Here is a 17,931-nt window from a genome sequence, read left to right on the forward strand (position 1 = left end):
CTTTCAGTGCAGGTATATTATTGTTTGCTATGTCATAGCTATTGGCTGGATGGACTGTTCATGATTCTGATCATCATTACATTGCAAAGTTGGTTAGTGCTTTGGCAGTACAATTCATCAAAAGCACAAATACAACAAGTTGTATTAGGTTATATTAGGCCGTGATGTTTAGCACTGCAAATTATTGAAACTGTGATCTGTTGAGGAGAAAAAAAACGCTGTCTCATCCTACAGGCATGACACAAAACACAGAGTACTTACCTGAACAACCCCAAAGATATTGCTGAACTGTGATTCAAATTCAAAACCAGGATCAGGGTAGAAAACAATTAGTTACATAAACAAATAGAACAAATGTACATGACAAAACAAAAAAGCATTCACAATGAATTCCTTCCTTTGTACACTCTAATAATTAGAGGTAGGTAGTAACTAGTTAGATTTATTCAGTTACTTGCAATTTTATTTCTTCTCAAGTACATTTGAGAGGAAAGGAATATACATTTTATTATTTTTTCATTTTAATTTTAGTCAATGACATTTAGGCTCCCCACGACCCTGACGGAGAAGCGGCTTAGAAAATGGATGGATGGATGGATGGACATTTAGGCTGTTTTCACACCCAGTTTGTTTTCTGAAGTTCAAACCAGAGTTTAGGCTTTTATGAAACTGTATCTTTTTCGGTTTGGTTGCAGCAGCTGAAGTTCAACAAAAATACCACATTTTTGATTGGCCAAAGATACAAACACACTTGTACGTTCACATAATGGCCAAAAATGGCCATTTTTATTTTTATTAGCCTAAAATCTATCCCAGATCTGTCCTTCACATATTATCAATATAAATATATTTTCCTACTCCTACTTTATAATTAAATACAGAGGCCAAGTGTGTGAATCACAATCAAAGCAATAAAAATAAACCTTACTTGATTTCTGCATCTTTATGATTGAATAGTTTGTTGATTTGAATTAAACCAATCAGAGCGCTGATGTTTTGTCAAAAATATGTTCCGTGATCCATGTGCCAAGATAAAATGCATTGGTTTGCTATTATTTTCTGCCATTATTTGCAGCAGAACATGCATTCAAACAGAGCAATAGTATCAAGAATGAACCATTTAAACAGGCAGCTTTTGTGGACAGTACAGCATTAGCATGCTGCTAGAGGAAGTAGAAAAGCAAGATTTAATGTTGAATTTTCTTGCGAATCTTCACAAAATGCATTCACACCAGCAGTAAACTGGAACGCTTGGACATAGATCTGGGATACAGGTGAAATGTTCACACTGCTCAAAATGAAACTAAATGGCCTGATTTGTCCACACCAGACAAGAAAAAAAGATGTGCAATGACCGTGGTTCTCAAAGCTGGTCCTGATTCAACTAATAAACTAATTAAGATCTTTCTTAGGTGAACTGGGTATGTTAGTGTAGGGGAGACACTACAACATACTTCAGGAACTCATTACTTCAGGAGTTTTTGGACTTTGTACTTACTTGTACTCTACTTGTTTTATTATTATTTTTAGAACCTTTCTTATTTTTGGAACCTTTAGTCATTATATCAGAGACATTGCAAAATTTTTTACTTGAATATGGGTTTAGATTATTCCACCACCTCTGCTCATAATACTGTGACTGTTTGGTCTACCATAGAATTTGGGGACAATATGAATGTTGGTCCCTTACTGAACACCCATGTCAGCAGTAACAGAAATGATGCCACATTTCTTTTCACTGCCTTAAAACAGCCCATTTGTGAACATCACAGAGAGACCACAGAGATATGAGGGTCTATTTTTCTAAGCTCAGGGGGAGAGATTGTATTTTCAGCATATGTCACTGACATGCCACGCTCTCTTTTGACATAGTCAGGTTTAGGCCTGAAACAGTGTCAAATATGCCCTGTGAGCATGTTATTTTAATGATGTGCCCACAGGCCTTAGCTTCTACATAGCTATGAGAGGGTAAAAGTAAGTTAGTTCACTGCCATAATGGAACAATGCATGTGATCTTAAGTTTTATTTATTTACCTCTGCTTTTGGCTGCTTCTTTCAGGCTGTTCATGACTTGTGGAGGAATGCTTTCTAGTATGAATCTTCCTTCCAAACCTGGATAAAGGGACCTATTGAGGAAATATAAGTTTTATTTATTTTTTTAAACCATACTGAAGTAAGACATAATATTCTAATGCAATTGCAATTACATAAACATGCATCGAGGAACAAAAATTAAGCCACCAAAATGTTTTGGCTAAATATTGTCAAAAGTGTTACTGCATTAGTGGTAAGTTTATTTTATGTTAACTCCTTAAATGGCTAGAGCCCACTGGCAGGCCCAAAGTTTAATTGCACACTTCTATAACCTAAGAATAGCTCAGCCAGTTTCATTGTAGATTTTACCAATATCAAAAGTGTATTTTCTTTATTACATAGTATCTTTTATGTTTAAAATGTTTATTCTAAAGGATAAATAATGGCAAATCATCATTATTATTAAAATGCAAATGTAAGTAGGCCATTAAATGTTTCAATTTCTAAAGCTGAATGCATACTGCACATATTACTAGACTATGCTACAAAAGTAACAGTCATTTAAAACACTAAAACCATACCTTGGATACTCTTCGGAGGCAATATACACAGCATCCTTGTCACTCACAGAGGAGGAAAATGCAACAAAAGTCTCATTTTGCAAAGGCAGCAGCTCCAGTCCAATGAGGTCACTGTAACAGGCATCGCTGAGGATAAACTCAAGCAGAAGCAGTTTCTCCTGGGAGGACCCTTTATGCCTAGTTTTCCTCAGCTCCTGTCGTACAAAAGCAGGGGTCACTTTCTTCAGGCTATCAGGTTTGGTGACAAATGTGGACAGGACCGCTGCAATGGTGGGTGGCACTTGGGCCACCGTCATCCCTGAGCTCTGGAGGTATTGGATTACTGCCTCTGTACTGTCCTTTGTGGAGTCCAGCTCTGAAAACACTGTGTCTTCCACTTGGACCCAAGCACTGCTGAGGGAGTAGATGACTGGCTGCTGGAGCAAGTCATGAAACAGGGGTTCGAGAATAGGTCTCCAGTGTGGACGTATCTTATTGGGATCAGGCCAGGCACCATAAATGCCTCTGGGTGAAAGGGGGAAATCTTGGTCCTTCTTTGTCTGAATACGCCTAATGGTCTCAATGATAAGTGTGTAGTAAGCCCTTGGTATGACCGTTATGACAAGCAGTTCATTCCAAAGAGCTGCTGGGTCCCTCCACTGGTCCACCTCCCGCCATTTTATGCTTCTGCGGTTGTCAGTCAGGCCGAAGAAGCCGCTGACATGCACCGGTAACCCTGTCATACTTTCCTCTCCCAACGGAAGTGGAAGGAAACAGAACGCTCGGCCTGAAAAGCTGGAAGTTGCGTCACACCTGTCCTCATCAATAAGAGTCAGTGGCAAAGCTATGCCAATGGTTGGGATGAACTTCAAATCATCTGCAAGAGAGTCCAGTTCACTACACATGCCTCGCCCACCGACACCATTACAAACCAGCCATGTGGTCTTCTGGCTCTCCTTGGCAGTTTCATCCTGTACCTCAATGGTCCTCTGATATGTTGCGCAGGTGACTGAATCACTTGGCACACCATTGCTGTAGCTGTCTATGGCCAAGCCCAGAGTTTTCAGAGAGTTGGGCTGCTCAAGCTTGTGTTCAGCATTCTCACCTGCTATGACCTGGAACAGCATCCGTTGAGTACCATCTGACTCACGAACATGCAGAGAGACCCTCTGTACACTCTTCAAGAAGAGCAACACAGTGTCTGCATCGGCCTTGAAGGACTCAAAAAGCTCTAGAATTTTCTCTTTATTGTAGATGTTGCCACTCAGCTGAGAAGGTTTCATGCGGAGGGGGAAGCGAAAAAGCGTTCCTGGAAAGTTGCCCTCTTTGATAGTCTTCTCTGAGCTACCAAACAGGCCCAAGAATGGTGCAAACTGGTCAGTAAGCTCCATTATTTCCTTTATGTCAGATCTCAAGTTCCAACACTGGCCAGACTCATGAACGCCAAACAGCATCTGATGAGGGTCCAGCATCCCAATTTGATCTCCACTGAATATGCTTGGGACATCTGGAATGTGATGGTGAAAAAATAAAATTGAGTGGGTTTTACTAAAACACAAAAATAAAATTAGAAAATCTTCTCATTTTAGGTGTGTGATATTTACTGGTTTTGTAAATCAGCTGGCATCTGAGGTGCTGAATGCACAAAGGTTCTTCAGAGTCTCAGTACTTGTGTTCCTTACAACCTCTTAGCCTAACCATAAGATCTAGTCCTCAATATAGACTACATCCATCTCTTAATTGTAAGTAAGAGATTGCGGTCATCTACACAATAATGAACTAAACCATAATCAGTACCTGTTATGTGGTAAACAGAGTTGAATCCAATACCAAATCGACCAACTTTCAAAGGGTCCTCCCTTTTTCTGCTCCTTGCAATCTCCTGAATACCATTCCAGTCCTCTGCTGTGAAAACGGCATCATTGTATACATACAAAGCCGTTCCTGACAAAGACACAATCAGAATTCAGTTATATGATTTTTTTGTACAATGAAAATCTTAATACAATAAAGACAGCAAGGGTTCATTCTCTTAAACACATTTCCAAAATATTATATGAGATACTTTACATATGAATATAAAAATATACAGCACTGTACAAAAAGCAAGAGATCACCCTTGATTTATTTAGGTTCCAGTCACAACAGTCATAATACATTTGCAAATTTTCCATGTCAAGAAAAAGGCACTCCAAAAGGTATTCCACATAAAATTACACAAAAAGCCAAAGAACTAAATATAATTTCAGATTTTTCAATATTTATTGCGCCCACCCTTTGTCTCCTTTACAGATAACATTCTTTTTGGGAGAATTGCAATTGCAGTTCAGGCTTATAGGTTGACTGCATTTTCTGTTTATTTCCTTTTCCCAGTAATGGCTTTGTGGACTCTGACTTTTGCACAGTATTGTGAATATTCAAGGTAAAATATTTTCTTTTACCTTGATACTGGGCCATATCGTGTGACCACAGTGACTCCACCCCATATTCAGTCTCGTCGTACAAAAACCTAACCTCTGTTGCTCGTGCATCCTCTGCATTCTGAATCAGCTCCTACAAAAGGCAGACATATTATGACTCAACAGCGTGGTTCATAGACACTAATAGATACTCTGCTCATTAGCTCTGCTTTAATCGCATAAAGATGGTTTGTAAACATATTTCCTTTAGTCCTGCTTCAACAAGATGATCAGTTAGGTGAGTGCATCTACTTGAAGACAATGGCTTCTCAGTTCCTATTTTGTATCTATTGTGCCTTTTCTGTACCATCTAATTTTACCTTTTTAATAGGACACTAGACAAGATGACCTTGCTAGATAATAAGAGCACACTATCAGCAAAGCACATCTAGAGTACCATGAGATTTGATTTGATTTGATATTTCCACATGAGGAATAAAACTGCAGAGTTCCTCTAAGACTTTTCTGACATCCACAACAAAAAATGTTATCATGTACTGCTATTACAACCATCAGACTCCTACACTCTCCAGCTCAAAATAAAAACAAAACAGCCCTCCAGATTCTGTAGGTTATTATTTTATAGGGTCTTTAAAATGTATCAAATTTGCTCCCTATTGTTGGTCAATGCCGACTGCTAGTTCGCCACTATTTTGTGCACAGCTAAATGCCATGATAAGATCTCTTTGAGCTGCAGGTCAAACAAAACTGTAGGAAAGGTCTACCTGTTAAATCTGTATATGTGATCTAAGGCACACCCCTGTGTGGCTAGCATTGCAATGTAACAACAGGAAGAGAGGCCACTTTTTTGAAAGACCCAAGTCAATTAGACTCTTGGAAACTTCCAGCCACAGGTGGCGTTCCTGAGTTGCTAATCAATTACAATAAAATACATGTGTCAAACAAGAGCCACATAAGAATGTTTTCTGGCATCAGGTGAAACCATTTCATAGATGTTGTGTGAAAAGCAAGTATCAAGGAACAGTTTATCGGCCAAATACTGTTGATGCATATGCATTTAAATGTAGTTTGCACAAAACATAGAAAAAGCAGAAATATTGCAAGAAAGGCAGATGACATATTCCTGCATTTTAAAACATTTCAGTAACTAGCAGCCAATGGTTTTACTTTATGGTTTAAGTTTATTTCAGCTCTCAGGATCATATCATATACATGTGTGTGAAGACGCAGTGCAAACTATGCTGTTATGTGTCTGCAATATGCATTGTACTTTTGCTCGCATGTACATCTGGACCCCAGCTTTCAACTCATTTTATACTGATCATCATGGCACTTACTTTCAATATCTGTCCACCCTCTGGATATCGCCGTAAAATATCTTTCAGGAACTCTACCAAAGGTGGAGTAGTTTGTCCAAATCTCCCTGAAAGAGAGTATTAGACTGGCATTAACAACATTCTTACCCATAAAACACAGAAAGAGAGTAAATATTGAAGTAAATATAAATTTTGTTTTAACTGACAGGAATTCTAAATGACATTGGTTTGGAAAAATGTTTGAGTTAATCTGCCCACTGTCCAATGCCCACAACATTGTTCCTAGTCTTACCTCCTCCTCTCAGGCCTCGTCCGTGTAGCGTCATGAATATTTTGCGACTCCCTGGTGGTACCAAGGATCCAACTTCAACTCTGTCGTTAATCTAAGGAAGTGGAAAAAACACAAATTGCCTTAAATTATATATTATCAATAACAAGCAATCAGTGTTTCTTTAGAATCACACCAATGTTTTCAGTGCTTACATTTAGATTAGATTAGGAATGCTTTGAGTTAGATAATGAACAGCAAGGTATTTCCTGTGAGGCAGTGTCTGATTACAGTCAATCTCAGCTCCTTTACACTTGATTTATGTGACAGTTATGAAGCCACCCATGGGTCATTTTGAACATCTGAACATTTCTATGTAGACCCCTCCTCCAGCAGATGCAGTAGAGAAAAGAACCAATCAAGTCAAAAGTGCAGAATCAATGCACAGAGGGACATAGAGATGTGGATCAAGTGAGTACTAAGTACTTTCTCCTTGAGTGTGTCTCGCTTCACCCACTAGCATCATTCTTTTTAATGCACTTATTTAAACGCCTCTGACAAGTCAAAAAAGCTAGAGAGCATTTCCAATTATCCCTTAAGTCACCAGGATATATAATCTCTCCCTTTTTCTCCACAGATCTATGCACAGCTTGGAACTGGGCCAGCTCAGATCCTGCTGTCTTTGACTTTCCAAGGTGAAAGCTACAGCTTCTGCTAACTCACCCACTGCACTCAGCATACTCTGGCACACGCAGCTGCAGCCTGTTCAAACCAGCAAGCAAATCAGAGCCCATGATCAGACCATCCACTCTTAAGTGATTAATTCACACATCAGTTACATCTAAATGCTGACTCTGCAGTCACGGAACGCTGCAGCTGAAAATGTTCAATGAAAATGTGCAATGTTCACAGGATTATCTTCGAGGTTAATTGCATATTCATTAAAATCTGTGGGAGATTTCCACTCACCTTCACTACTGTGTAAATATGATGTGACAAATGTGATTTGATTTTGAGAAATTTTAGCCTTTGCAAGTGGTTACTTATAGATAGCCAGAATCAATGCAATCAGTAGTATAATCAAGCATTTACTGGACTGAAAATGTGTAATTTACATTTACAGCATTTAGTAGATGCACTTATCGAGAGCAACTCAGAAGAAGTGCTTTGTCTATCTAGAGAAAGTATCTTTGCTAGTTACCAATAGGGTAGAGAGAAAGCTTGTCCTGAGCTCAGATACTGCTAGAAACAAAAAGTCACTGTTGATACCCAAAAAAAGGAACAGAGTGGAAATTCAAATGTTTTCATAATTTCCACATAAATAAACTATACTATACTAACACAATTCTGTTTTGGCTATGATATCATTGATGTGATGAAGTTGAAATGATGTACATTTGCATTCAATGTAAATTCAATGCAATACTTCTGTCTAATATCAACTGAGACTGTGCACTTCTCAAAATGTTTCTATGCTAATACTAATACTTATACCTACACATTGATACAGATTCTTTCATGCTACTTTTTTCTACACTTTCTTATAAATGGAAAAAATTGGGTTTGTTATTTGAAGTGGCCGTGCATTAGAAATGTATTAGGAATATAATTTAGACAGGCAATCACCATTCTACATTTTAGAAGCATGGTTAAAATGCTTCACCAATGCCAAGACTGACTACTTAGTATGAAAATTTGACATATAAAGATTTTATTTTTTTCCCATACTATATTAATATATATTATACAATATTACATAAAAGTAAGTTTCAGTAGCATTAAAGTAATGTCATTAAAGAACTGAAATCCAATACTTAACTCTACACACAACCTCTCAAACAAGTGCACATAGAACTCGCTTGAAAAGTAACTCACATATTAATTTCCCACAAATACTAACTATAAGGATGCAGGTACTGTCATACGCAAAGTTGAGCCACCCCTGGTCAAATGACACATTTTGTTGATTTTCAAAGTGCAAATAAATTAAAACACCCTCTACAGAGAACAGTGTATTGCACATTGTTAATTTGCTGAATTTAATATACTGGACATTAAAATGTGGCCTGTGCAAAAGTTATGGCACATTATTAATTTTGTGTTTTATTTTTTCCAATATGTTCAAATAAACAGAAATTGTGCTTATTTTCACTTAGAAATGCAACAAAACATGTAATTTAATTGGGATCTTCAAACGTATGCATATGACTGTATACTAGAATGAATCAACACAACAGTATCATGTAGTTTCTGTTTCAATGCCACAACTTGTGTATATATTGCAAATTTCTCTTTATCTTTGTTTTAAATTATTAAAGTGTTTATTCTTTTATATAAATGGTTGCAACTTTAACAACTGCAATTTCCCTCTGGGATCAATAAAGGATTTTGATTCTGAACTCATGTCTGTCTACTGTTACAATGCTTAAAAAATTAGCTACACACAAGAATATTTAAATGACTTAATTGACTTTATAATACTCTAAATGAAAGGATTAAATGAAGGGATTATAAAGAATAGAGATGTGGTGTAAAGAGTGGACCCATACACCCCAATTAAAATATACTAAAGTCTTAGTTCATCACAGCAAAGCACGTGAAGATCATGGCCCAAAACCACTGGGCCTCATTCACCAACCTTCTTAAGAAGAAAATTCTTCCTAAAACCCACTTATGCAGATTCTGACACCAATGTTTTCTTATTTGGGATTTATTTTTAGGTAAGAACATAATCTACAAACACTCAGGAGCACTAAGGTGTGAACAATTCTGTAGTTTAAGAACAAGAATGTCATAACTCTGATGGAGACTTTTCCTTGTAACTTTTTTCAAGAACAAATTTAAGAAAAAAAAACATAAAAATGATGGTGAATGAAATGTTGGATGCCCAGGGTGAAACACAAAGTTGGCAAGAGAAAAGTCACAATGAACAGCTGATCAGCTGCACTGACTACTGCGCTGAGCGGTAACTAGGACTTTTATGGGTTAAATCGTTTATCTTTGTTCAACATATTTGACGCTTTGAAAGACTGTCAGGAATGCAAGCTGGGAAGCCCAACTTGTCACAGCATCTCCAGCAAGAATCACCAAAAGCTAAAAATTCTCAAGCTTATTACAGACGCTGGACTAATGCCAACACCAGAGGTAACTCTTTTTATGATCCAACAAAAAACGTTACATTAGCAGAGCACACCATGAATCCCGAGAAAATCAGCTATTCACTTGCTCTAAAACTACTTAAGCTGAATTGGACCTCCGACAGGACCCTCACTCTGGATGACTGTTTCAAGATCTGAGGACTGCTTTGACTGTGACTATTTTTGAGCCTGATATAAGTAAGCTTAGTGCTCGCCCACCTGCTCTTTTCATTCACGGAGCCTTCCCTCCTTTAGGGCCAGGCGTGTGGTGTAATAAAGGCAAGCAGTCAGAAAGCTGCTTCAGTTCAAGTCATGTTCACCTTGGGGCCTTCAGGTCAAGAGTTCATTGTGTAAAGCTTTCTTCATATTCTTTATCTATAATTGTAATTATATTGTCCATAGACCACTCTGTCTGGGAAAATATTTCTCCTTTTCACAATAAAATGTGCAGACACATTTAGAGTCTAAACTGTAAAAACACACTGTAAAAATCACACAAACTGTAGGTGGCCTGCTAGCAAACAAACACCTCACTGAAGTGTGCAGAAGAACTCTCTCAGGACTGGAACAAAGTGAATAAACAGCCAGAAAAACAAGTATCTCAGGTGACTAACCGCATGTCATTAAATGACCAATTAACTGACAAATATACAATTGCTTGGCCAACATTATTGCTTGAAAATTCTATTAAATTTCATCTCATCTCTTTTTGAATAGCAAGTTATGACTCAAGTTTGACTTGTATGAGAGTTCTATAGGTTCTGCTAGACCGGAATACTAAAAATGTGTGCCGTTAAAAATAGTGTTCACGATCATTTTTCAAGAAGACGAAAGAACTATCGGAAGCAAATGTTCGCAAGCGAGAAGACAGACAACTGTTTTGTCCATGTTCTCCGAGAACAAGTGTGATGAACACTGGTGTGAGTAAATGATGCAAGGTTATGCATAATTATAGCTTTCCAGAGCAAGTGAGGTACAGTGAGCCAAAGCTGGCCTTGGCATTTATGTTACTACGCAAGTAATGTGTTGTAAAGATACCTTTGGAACCAAGTATAACTTTCAGTAGCCCGTCATTTTGTTGAGTTTCTAAGTGAAAATAAGTATAGATCCTCTCAAGAGAACGCACTTCTACACATGTTAATGCACAATTACTTTTGCTACTTGCTGAATTTATCGCATTAGAAAAAAAACATAACATCTGCAGGAAATAGCCTAATTTAGCTTGTTCCCTGTAGAGGATGTGATAACTTGTGTTTTATTTAGAAATTCAATAAAACATGTAATTTGACCAGGGGTACATAAACCTTTGCATACGGCTGCATGTTCTAGTCAGATCATCAGCTTTTTCATTTTTGGTCATATCATAAATATATAACAGCTGTGAGCCCCTCAGTTTTAACAAAACCAGGTCTTTATGTAGAGTATGTTAGATATGGTTCATATGTATGTTCACATATATGCTTGTGCACATTGTTCTAATATTGTAATGCAGAATTCAGTTGATATGTGTGCTCATAAGTGTGCATATATCAAATATTTTACAATGGCTACAAATGTGTCTCAGCCAGTCAGATTTCAAGCTGGAACCATTTGTTTATAATTTAGATTTTGTTGGGCTGTGTTCATGATTTTAGTTTTACAGGTTTACAATTAATCGCTGACTAATGATGGTCAGTTTTTGGTCAACAAAATTTGCCCAAAACTTGTACTTTTAATTCATTCAAAAATACTAAACATGTTCTTGGATGATGTTTCAATATAAAACACAATGAGCATTAATTGATTTATATATCTAAGTGTAGGAAACAGTCAGAGAAAAACTTAATATGTGCTGATATGCGTTAACACATTCAAAAGAAACCTTAGACCACTATGCACCGACGTCTTGACTAGAAGCAGCATAAAAAACCACTCAAATTGTTTTTGCCTTCAACACGAACAAAACACCACCAGCATCAAAGAGGTACTGTTTAGGGAGAATGGGTCATAGCCCCACTGTGTTTATGCCAATATCAATGTGAACATAAAGAGAAAGCTCAAGAAATTAGCTTGAACTGGACATAGATTTTAATAAAGCATTCACCATTTCAAGGAAGGACAAACCTATGACAATTACAATGATAAAGAAATCATAATGAATGACTGATAAAGGCAGAGACACATCCTGAAAATAGAGAAAGATTAAAACAATCTCAATATTTTATCTAGTCAAGTCTCCTGTTAAGATTTATTATCCTCAAATGGAGAAACTCCTTTACAGGCATTGGAAATGGATATATCTACTTGTTTGTTTTAAAGTCTGACACATTTCCACAGAGCGAACAACAGAGGCATGGCTATTCGAGAGGCACAGACTTGCCCATGTGCGCTGTGCTAAACAGAGAAGTGAGAAGTGCAAATCTGCGTGTCATGAGTTCTTACCCTGGACTGAGTACAGATAACAGCACAATGGGCCACATTCTAAACAGCCTGGCTGCTGCTCAATCTCTAAATCACTTTGTTATAATGGATTATAAACCCAAATATTTGGGTGCTCACTGGGGTCACATGTAGAGGGCAGCCTGAGAGAATTTGTCTAATTTGGGAAACAGCATTTTAATAGATAGTTATTATCTCTAAGAAATAGGTCAAACTGTTTTGAGATATATATAGTACTGTGCAAAATCAGAGACCACCCTTTATTTATTTAAACCACCATTGTGTAAGTTACTAATTTTTCAGTATCAGGAAAAAGGGTGTTTAACATAATAAAAAAACAGCATTCAGTGTGTCTACGCTTTGCCTTTACTACAACTTCCAATTTTTTTTTTTTGGGGGGGGGGGGGTATAATGATAAATATCATTATTTTTTATCATTAGGGATATCTGTCAATATCTGAGTGGCTTTTACTTTGTGTCCTAATGTGTCTTATAGTTGAAAACTCATCAAGAAAACTGTTTTATGAACTATATCAGCAAATTATTGGTGTTTGTAGTGTGTCACTTCTTTTTACTCACCACTTTTCCATTATGAAACAGCTGCTGCTCACACACAGGGAAATGCGTTTCTTCATAAATGAGCAGCTTGATCTGCTGGACTGCTGTAGACCAAGGGACTTGAAAGACCCTACAGCCAAGATAATCATGACTGACTGTCACCAGCAGCAACCTAAAGGCAGAAAAGCAGGGACAACTGGGCTGTGAGAGGAGTGGATGAAAACATTATTCAAATGACAAATATGTGAACATAGTCATCAGATGCTTAATGCAGGAGAGAGGAACTCCGGTCCTTGGGGCTGGATTCCTGCCTAGTCAGGTGATATTAAGAGGTCATAAACAAGTCTTTACAGTGGTTCTGAAAGGGGTCTGACAGTAACTGATATTTTTTCAACAGATCAATCACCATCATTTCTAAATGAGTTTTTGACATGTATGTATGGTCAAAACTAAAGCAAAATGTTAGGGACTGTTATATAAGGAGTCTCTCCAGATTTTTGTTTCTTCTGCTGAGGTGAGAAAGGCACAGAAACCACTGCATTTTCCACTCATTGACTGATGGAGCATCTTTAAGTAAATGCACTGGAAAGCACTTAATCGAAACAAATGGTTTCTACTATGACATTAGCTCCGTTACACAAACCAAATTATCCTGTACGAAAAGAGAGTAGGCTCCTTAAACTGCACGGCACATCTCCTGAGTATCATCATAAGAAGTCTAGGTTCATGCACTATAAAAGGTGATTCTTCAGCATTAGAGGTAAGCAGAGCACAGCTGAGTATGTTTTGTGATTGAACTTGTTAAAGGGGAACCATTTTTTTTTTTCTGAATAATTAAATAGTTCATTCAGAGAAATGAAATGCTTTGTTCTAGAGAAACTTACCAAGTCAGAATTGTTCATTGTAGTGGTGACAGGAATCAGGCACCTGAGGATGCTCCCCAAAGCCCCGTCACAGTAAGCTTTTACATGAAATGGTTGTGAATACATTGCCTGATGTGAGAGACATTGTTCATGATGGTTTTGTGAAAAAGCTTTGGTCTAAAACGTATTTTAATCCATTCATGGTGGAAGGCTTACCATTATTTTACCACAATCAGCATTGCATACATAAACCTACAGGAAATGTGCAGGTTCATTGTTGTTTTGGATAGTAAATAAAATGGCTTTGTTTGCATTGTTCACATCAGGATTCCTGGTTCCTGTCACAAGCACTGTAAGGCAGCAGTACTCAGAAAGGTTCTGTACAAATGAACCATTTCACACCAAACCAATCTGAAGGTCTTTGTTTACATCTCAACCAATAAATTATGTAAAATTTGAAAAATTGGTGAAACTCCTTTCAGCAATTTAGTTGTCTGGATTGACTTTTACAGGGACAAACACCCATTCTACAAGGGTGGGATTTTCTAAGAATGCATGGAAGGTGCTGTGATGTTTGTTATTTCCCTCACAAAGCCTCGGAGTCTGTTGCCAAGTGCCCGTAAGAACGTAATCATTACAGGATGTACAATAATTATTTCTAGCGAAGGTGTCATCTTTGATATTGGTTTGCTATGTAATTACAATACAGCATTATTTGTTGAAATAGCTCCCTGCTCTAATGGACATGAATGACAAGGTCCCAGAACATGCTAAAAAGTAAACTAACTACTTTCTTCAGAGCATTAACTACACTTACATCATCATCATCATCATCATCATCATCATTTTGGAGGCTCTAAATGACTTTATGTTCTGTGTGAAGCCACATGTACAGAAGTCTTCGGCTTACCACGGATCGTGATTGGCTGCCATCGCTTTCCAGCCAGTTTCTCCTTATGTGCCTTCCTGTGTATACATTCATTCAGCTGCAGTCTTTTTCCGCACTGGCTTCGGGCTCAGTTGTCTTCACCGCTATCTTCCTTAAATCCTCGGTTCGCTCTTCATTTATTCGTTTCGTTTCGTTTCGTTTCAGTTCAGTTCATGGCAGCAGCAGCAGCAGCGTTAGGATCAGCCCATGATGCTGCTGTAATAGGCTTTATTTAGCCGTGTTTTCCTCTCGGACCCGCCTCCACTGAGGTATCAATGCAGTCAATGCAGTCAAATGAGCTGCCAGCTATTCCCGTATTGAGTTACGCTCCTCTATGTTTCTCACATATTCGTCAAAGTCCTCCAGTCTGCCTTGCTTTGATTTGTCCTGTAGGCGAAAAGGAGAGTCAGGCTGTGAGATCAAGAGAAAAGTAGGAGCTTCCACCGCTGTAAATCCCCCTAAACGAGGCGTTTCTTATCTTAAAGCCTAACGGTAGTGCTGTAAGCTAACAGGCTGCTGTAGCCGCGGCTTTGGCTGCATGAGGTTGCGCTGCATGCTGGGATTTGTAGTTAAAGCGTTTGAATCCACAATGTTATTATGTACTAATGGATAGTCGTTTTATGCGCACATCTGTAATTACCACTTCGACTCCATTCTATTTTATATATATATATATATATATATATATATATATATATATATATATATATATATACAGAGGTTAATATTCACGGGTAGACGTGACGTTCCCATGTTTAAATCTCTGCAATATATTACTCCATATAATAAGCTCAGTTGTCATTTTATACTGCTTTAGTGGCGCAGTCCACCCAATGACGTCATGCAACCTCAGTCAAGGACTCTCAGCGCTGACTTGCGCCAAAAAATAAGCTACCAATAAACTAAGCGTTTCTCCAGCATCATCAAATACTAAGCAGTTCAGAAACTGTACCCAGTCTTCCCTATCAGCAGCTAAGCGATATGCTTGTTAATGGATAAACGACGACTTCAGATGGATTATACAGGTCATGCACTCACTGTAGTTTTTTCTTCCTGCACTGCCGCAGTAAGTCGATAGATGAGCGCACACCCCAGGCTCAGATAGATGAGCACTCTGCAGCGCACTCCTTATTGTCCCATGTCTGAGTAGTACGTTGATATGGTGAGCAAAGCTCACTTCCCTGGGTTGGTGGGTCGTTGAGCTGGTGGTCTAAGCAGGAGCACTGTGTGGAGGCTGTTAGCATGCAGGGCACCTGGGATTCCCTTCAGCTTGATCTAGAAGCTGAAATCCCCCCATCCCTTCCTCTCCTGCATCTCAGCAACAAAGTGCTCTTAAAGTGACAGCAAACTCACAAAAGGAGGAAAACTCATGGTGTTATTGTCACGACATCACCTTAAAATCAGAATCAGAATCACTTTATTTGTGAGCACTAAAAAGGAAAAGAGAAATAAAGACACAGTGTTAGCAAATAAAAACACAAATCGCAGTATGTGTGCGTGTGTGTGTGTATAAAAATATTATTTTACATCATAATACATACTAGTTTCATTATATACTATATAACTCAAAGTTTTTATTTTAAAAAGTGAATTTTTTTAGTTTCATATGGGCCCTTTAAAGCAAGCAGAATTATCTGACAAAATAGTATAAAATTACTCATAAAATAAAAAATGTCTAAAAGTAAGTTTTATCATTTTATGCGTAGAAACTCCTGAAGATGTAAGGAGTAGAGGTCGTAAAGGTGGATGACTTCAAGTATCTTGGGTCAACCATCCAGAGCAATGGACAGTGCAAAAAAGAGGTGAGGAAGAGGGTGCAGGCAGGATGGAGTGGGTGGAGACGGGTGTCAGGGCTGATGTGTGACAGAAGGATAACAGCAAGAGTGAAAGGGAAGGTTTACAAGACAGTAGTGCGTCCTGCTATGATGTATGGTTTGGAGACTGTGGCTCTGTCTAAAAGACAGGAGGCTGAGCTGGAGGTGGCGGAGATGAAGATGCTGAGATTTTCGTTGGGAGTGACAAGGATGGACAAGATTAGAAATTAGCAGATCAGAGGGACAGTGAAGGTGGAGCAGTTTGGAGATAAAGCCAGAGAGGCCAGGTTGAGATGGTTTGGACATGTGTTGAGGAGGAATAGTGGATATATTGGGCAAAGAATGTTGGAGATGGAGCTGCCGGGTAGAAGGAGAAGAGATAGACCTCAGAGAAGGTTTATGGATGTAGTGAAGGTGGACATGGAGATGGTTGGTGTGAAAGTAGAGGAGGCAATGGATAGGGCAAGATGGAGGCAGATGATCTGCTGTGGCGACACCTAAAGGGAGCAGCCGAAAGAAGAAGAAGAAGAAGAAGATGCGTAGAAACAGAGGGACTACAGTCTGTAACTGTAGAAGTACAAAGTGCACCAATATGGTGAGTGGACATGATAAAATGGATATAAAGCGTATATAGAAGGTAAGTGTACTTAATAAAGTGTCCAATGAGTGAATGTAACTAATATTAGGGTTAAATATGCAAGGCACAGGGAGCAGACTGTAGGCACATTTCACAGTGTGTTCATTTCTTAATGTAAAATTAAGTCTGAAAAATTTTATGAATATTGGGGACCAGGACCAGGATCAAGCAGCATTGGTTTAGAGGACTCAGGATTTGGATCTGACTGCATGAAAATCAACATGGTGCAGATTATGGAGCAGTATAGTCCTACATGGTCTGAGCAATCGAGTGAAGTCAAGGGGGCTTTTCATACATTTTAAGCATAATTACATTTTCATGTTATGTAAAAATGAAATTTTACAATACATGAAAATCAACATTAACAGTTTAGTTAGGTTGCGAAAAGATAACCTACAGCCCAACTTCTGTCCCACACTGCACATCTTATGCCAGGGGGCTTCTTCCATCTAATCACCCTACTTCAGCACGAGGACTGAGAAACACATCCTCTAATTATCAGTAGAGGGCAGTATACTCACACTCATTCCCATTACAGTGCTGAGAGCTCCTCAGCCAAAGTAAATCGAATGAAAGTAAGAAAGTTAAAAAGGTAAAAAAGGTAGATAGAGAGTTCTGCAGAGGATACTTCCAGTGATTGTTATTATTGCTATTACTATTATTATTATTATTATTATTAGTAGTAGTAGTATTAATAATTGTAGTCGTGAGGTAAATAATTGCCCTTCTGTAGAGGTACTTTCTCTTCTCCCAACTTGGGTCGTTCTAACTTTGAATTTGAGCGTGGTGCTGTAATAGGATGGCGCCGTTGAAATAAGTTTTTTTCCCTCTTAGATATTCCACGATCAACTGTGAGTGGTGTTATCGAAAAGTGGAAGCAATTTCCACAGCAACGCAGCCATGAAGTGACAGACCACGTGAAGTTACAGAGCTGGTTGCTGAGTATTGAGAATTATAGTTAATAAAAGTTGTTAATAC

General features: G+C 38.3%; 1 protein-coding gene across 2 annotated transcripts in view; it reads right to left on the reverse strand.

Annotated features, from left to right (window-relative positions):
• The window catches only part of sacs (sacsin molecular chaperone), a 30,474-nt gene extending 14,677 nt beyond the window's left edge, over positions 1-15,797 (reverse strand). The window contains exons 1-10 of one of the 2 annotated variants that reach the window (XM_017696832.2): positions 15,541-15,797; positions 14,485-14,889; positions 12,733-12,883; positions 6,623-6,713; positions 6,352-6,437; positions 5,036-5,147; positions 4,392-4,538; positions 2,616-4,101; positions 2,035-2,126; positions 262-288 (exon numbers count right to left, since the gene is read on the reverse strand). In XM_017696832.2, coding sequence (XP_017552321.1) covers positions 262-288; positions 2,035-2,126; positions 2,616-4,101; positions 4,392-4,538; positions 5,036-5,147; positions 6,352-6,437; positions 6,623-6,713; positions 12,733-12,883; positions 14,485-14,507 — 2,215 coding nt within the window. In that variant the 5' untranslated portion in view covers positions 14,508-14,889; positions 15,541-15,797. The remainder of the gene's footprint in view (positions 1-261; positions 289-2,034; positions 2,127-2,615; positions 4,102-4,391; positions 4,539-5,035; positions 5,148-6,351; positions 6,438-6,622; positions 6,714-12,732; positions 12,884-14,484; positions 14,890-15,540) is intronic. The other variant, XM_017696833.2, reaches the window with a different exon arrangement.
• Between the last annotated feature and the right edge of the window lie 2,134 nt (positions 15,798-17,931).

This window comes from Pygocentrus nattereri, chromosome 17 (assembly GCF_015220715.1).
Source record: "Pygocentrus nattereri isolate fPygNat1 chromosome 17, fPygNat1.pri, whole genome shotgun sequence".
Lineage (NCBI taxonomy): Eukaryota > Metazoa > Chordata > Actinopteri > Characiformes > Serrasalmidae > Pygocentrus > Pygocentrus nattereri.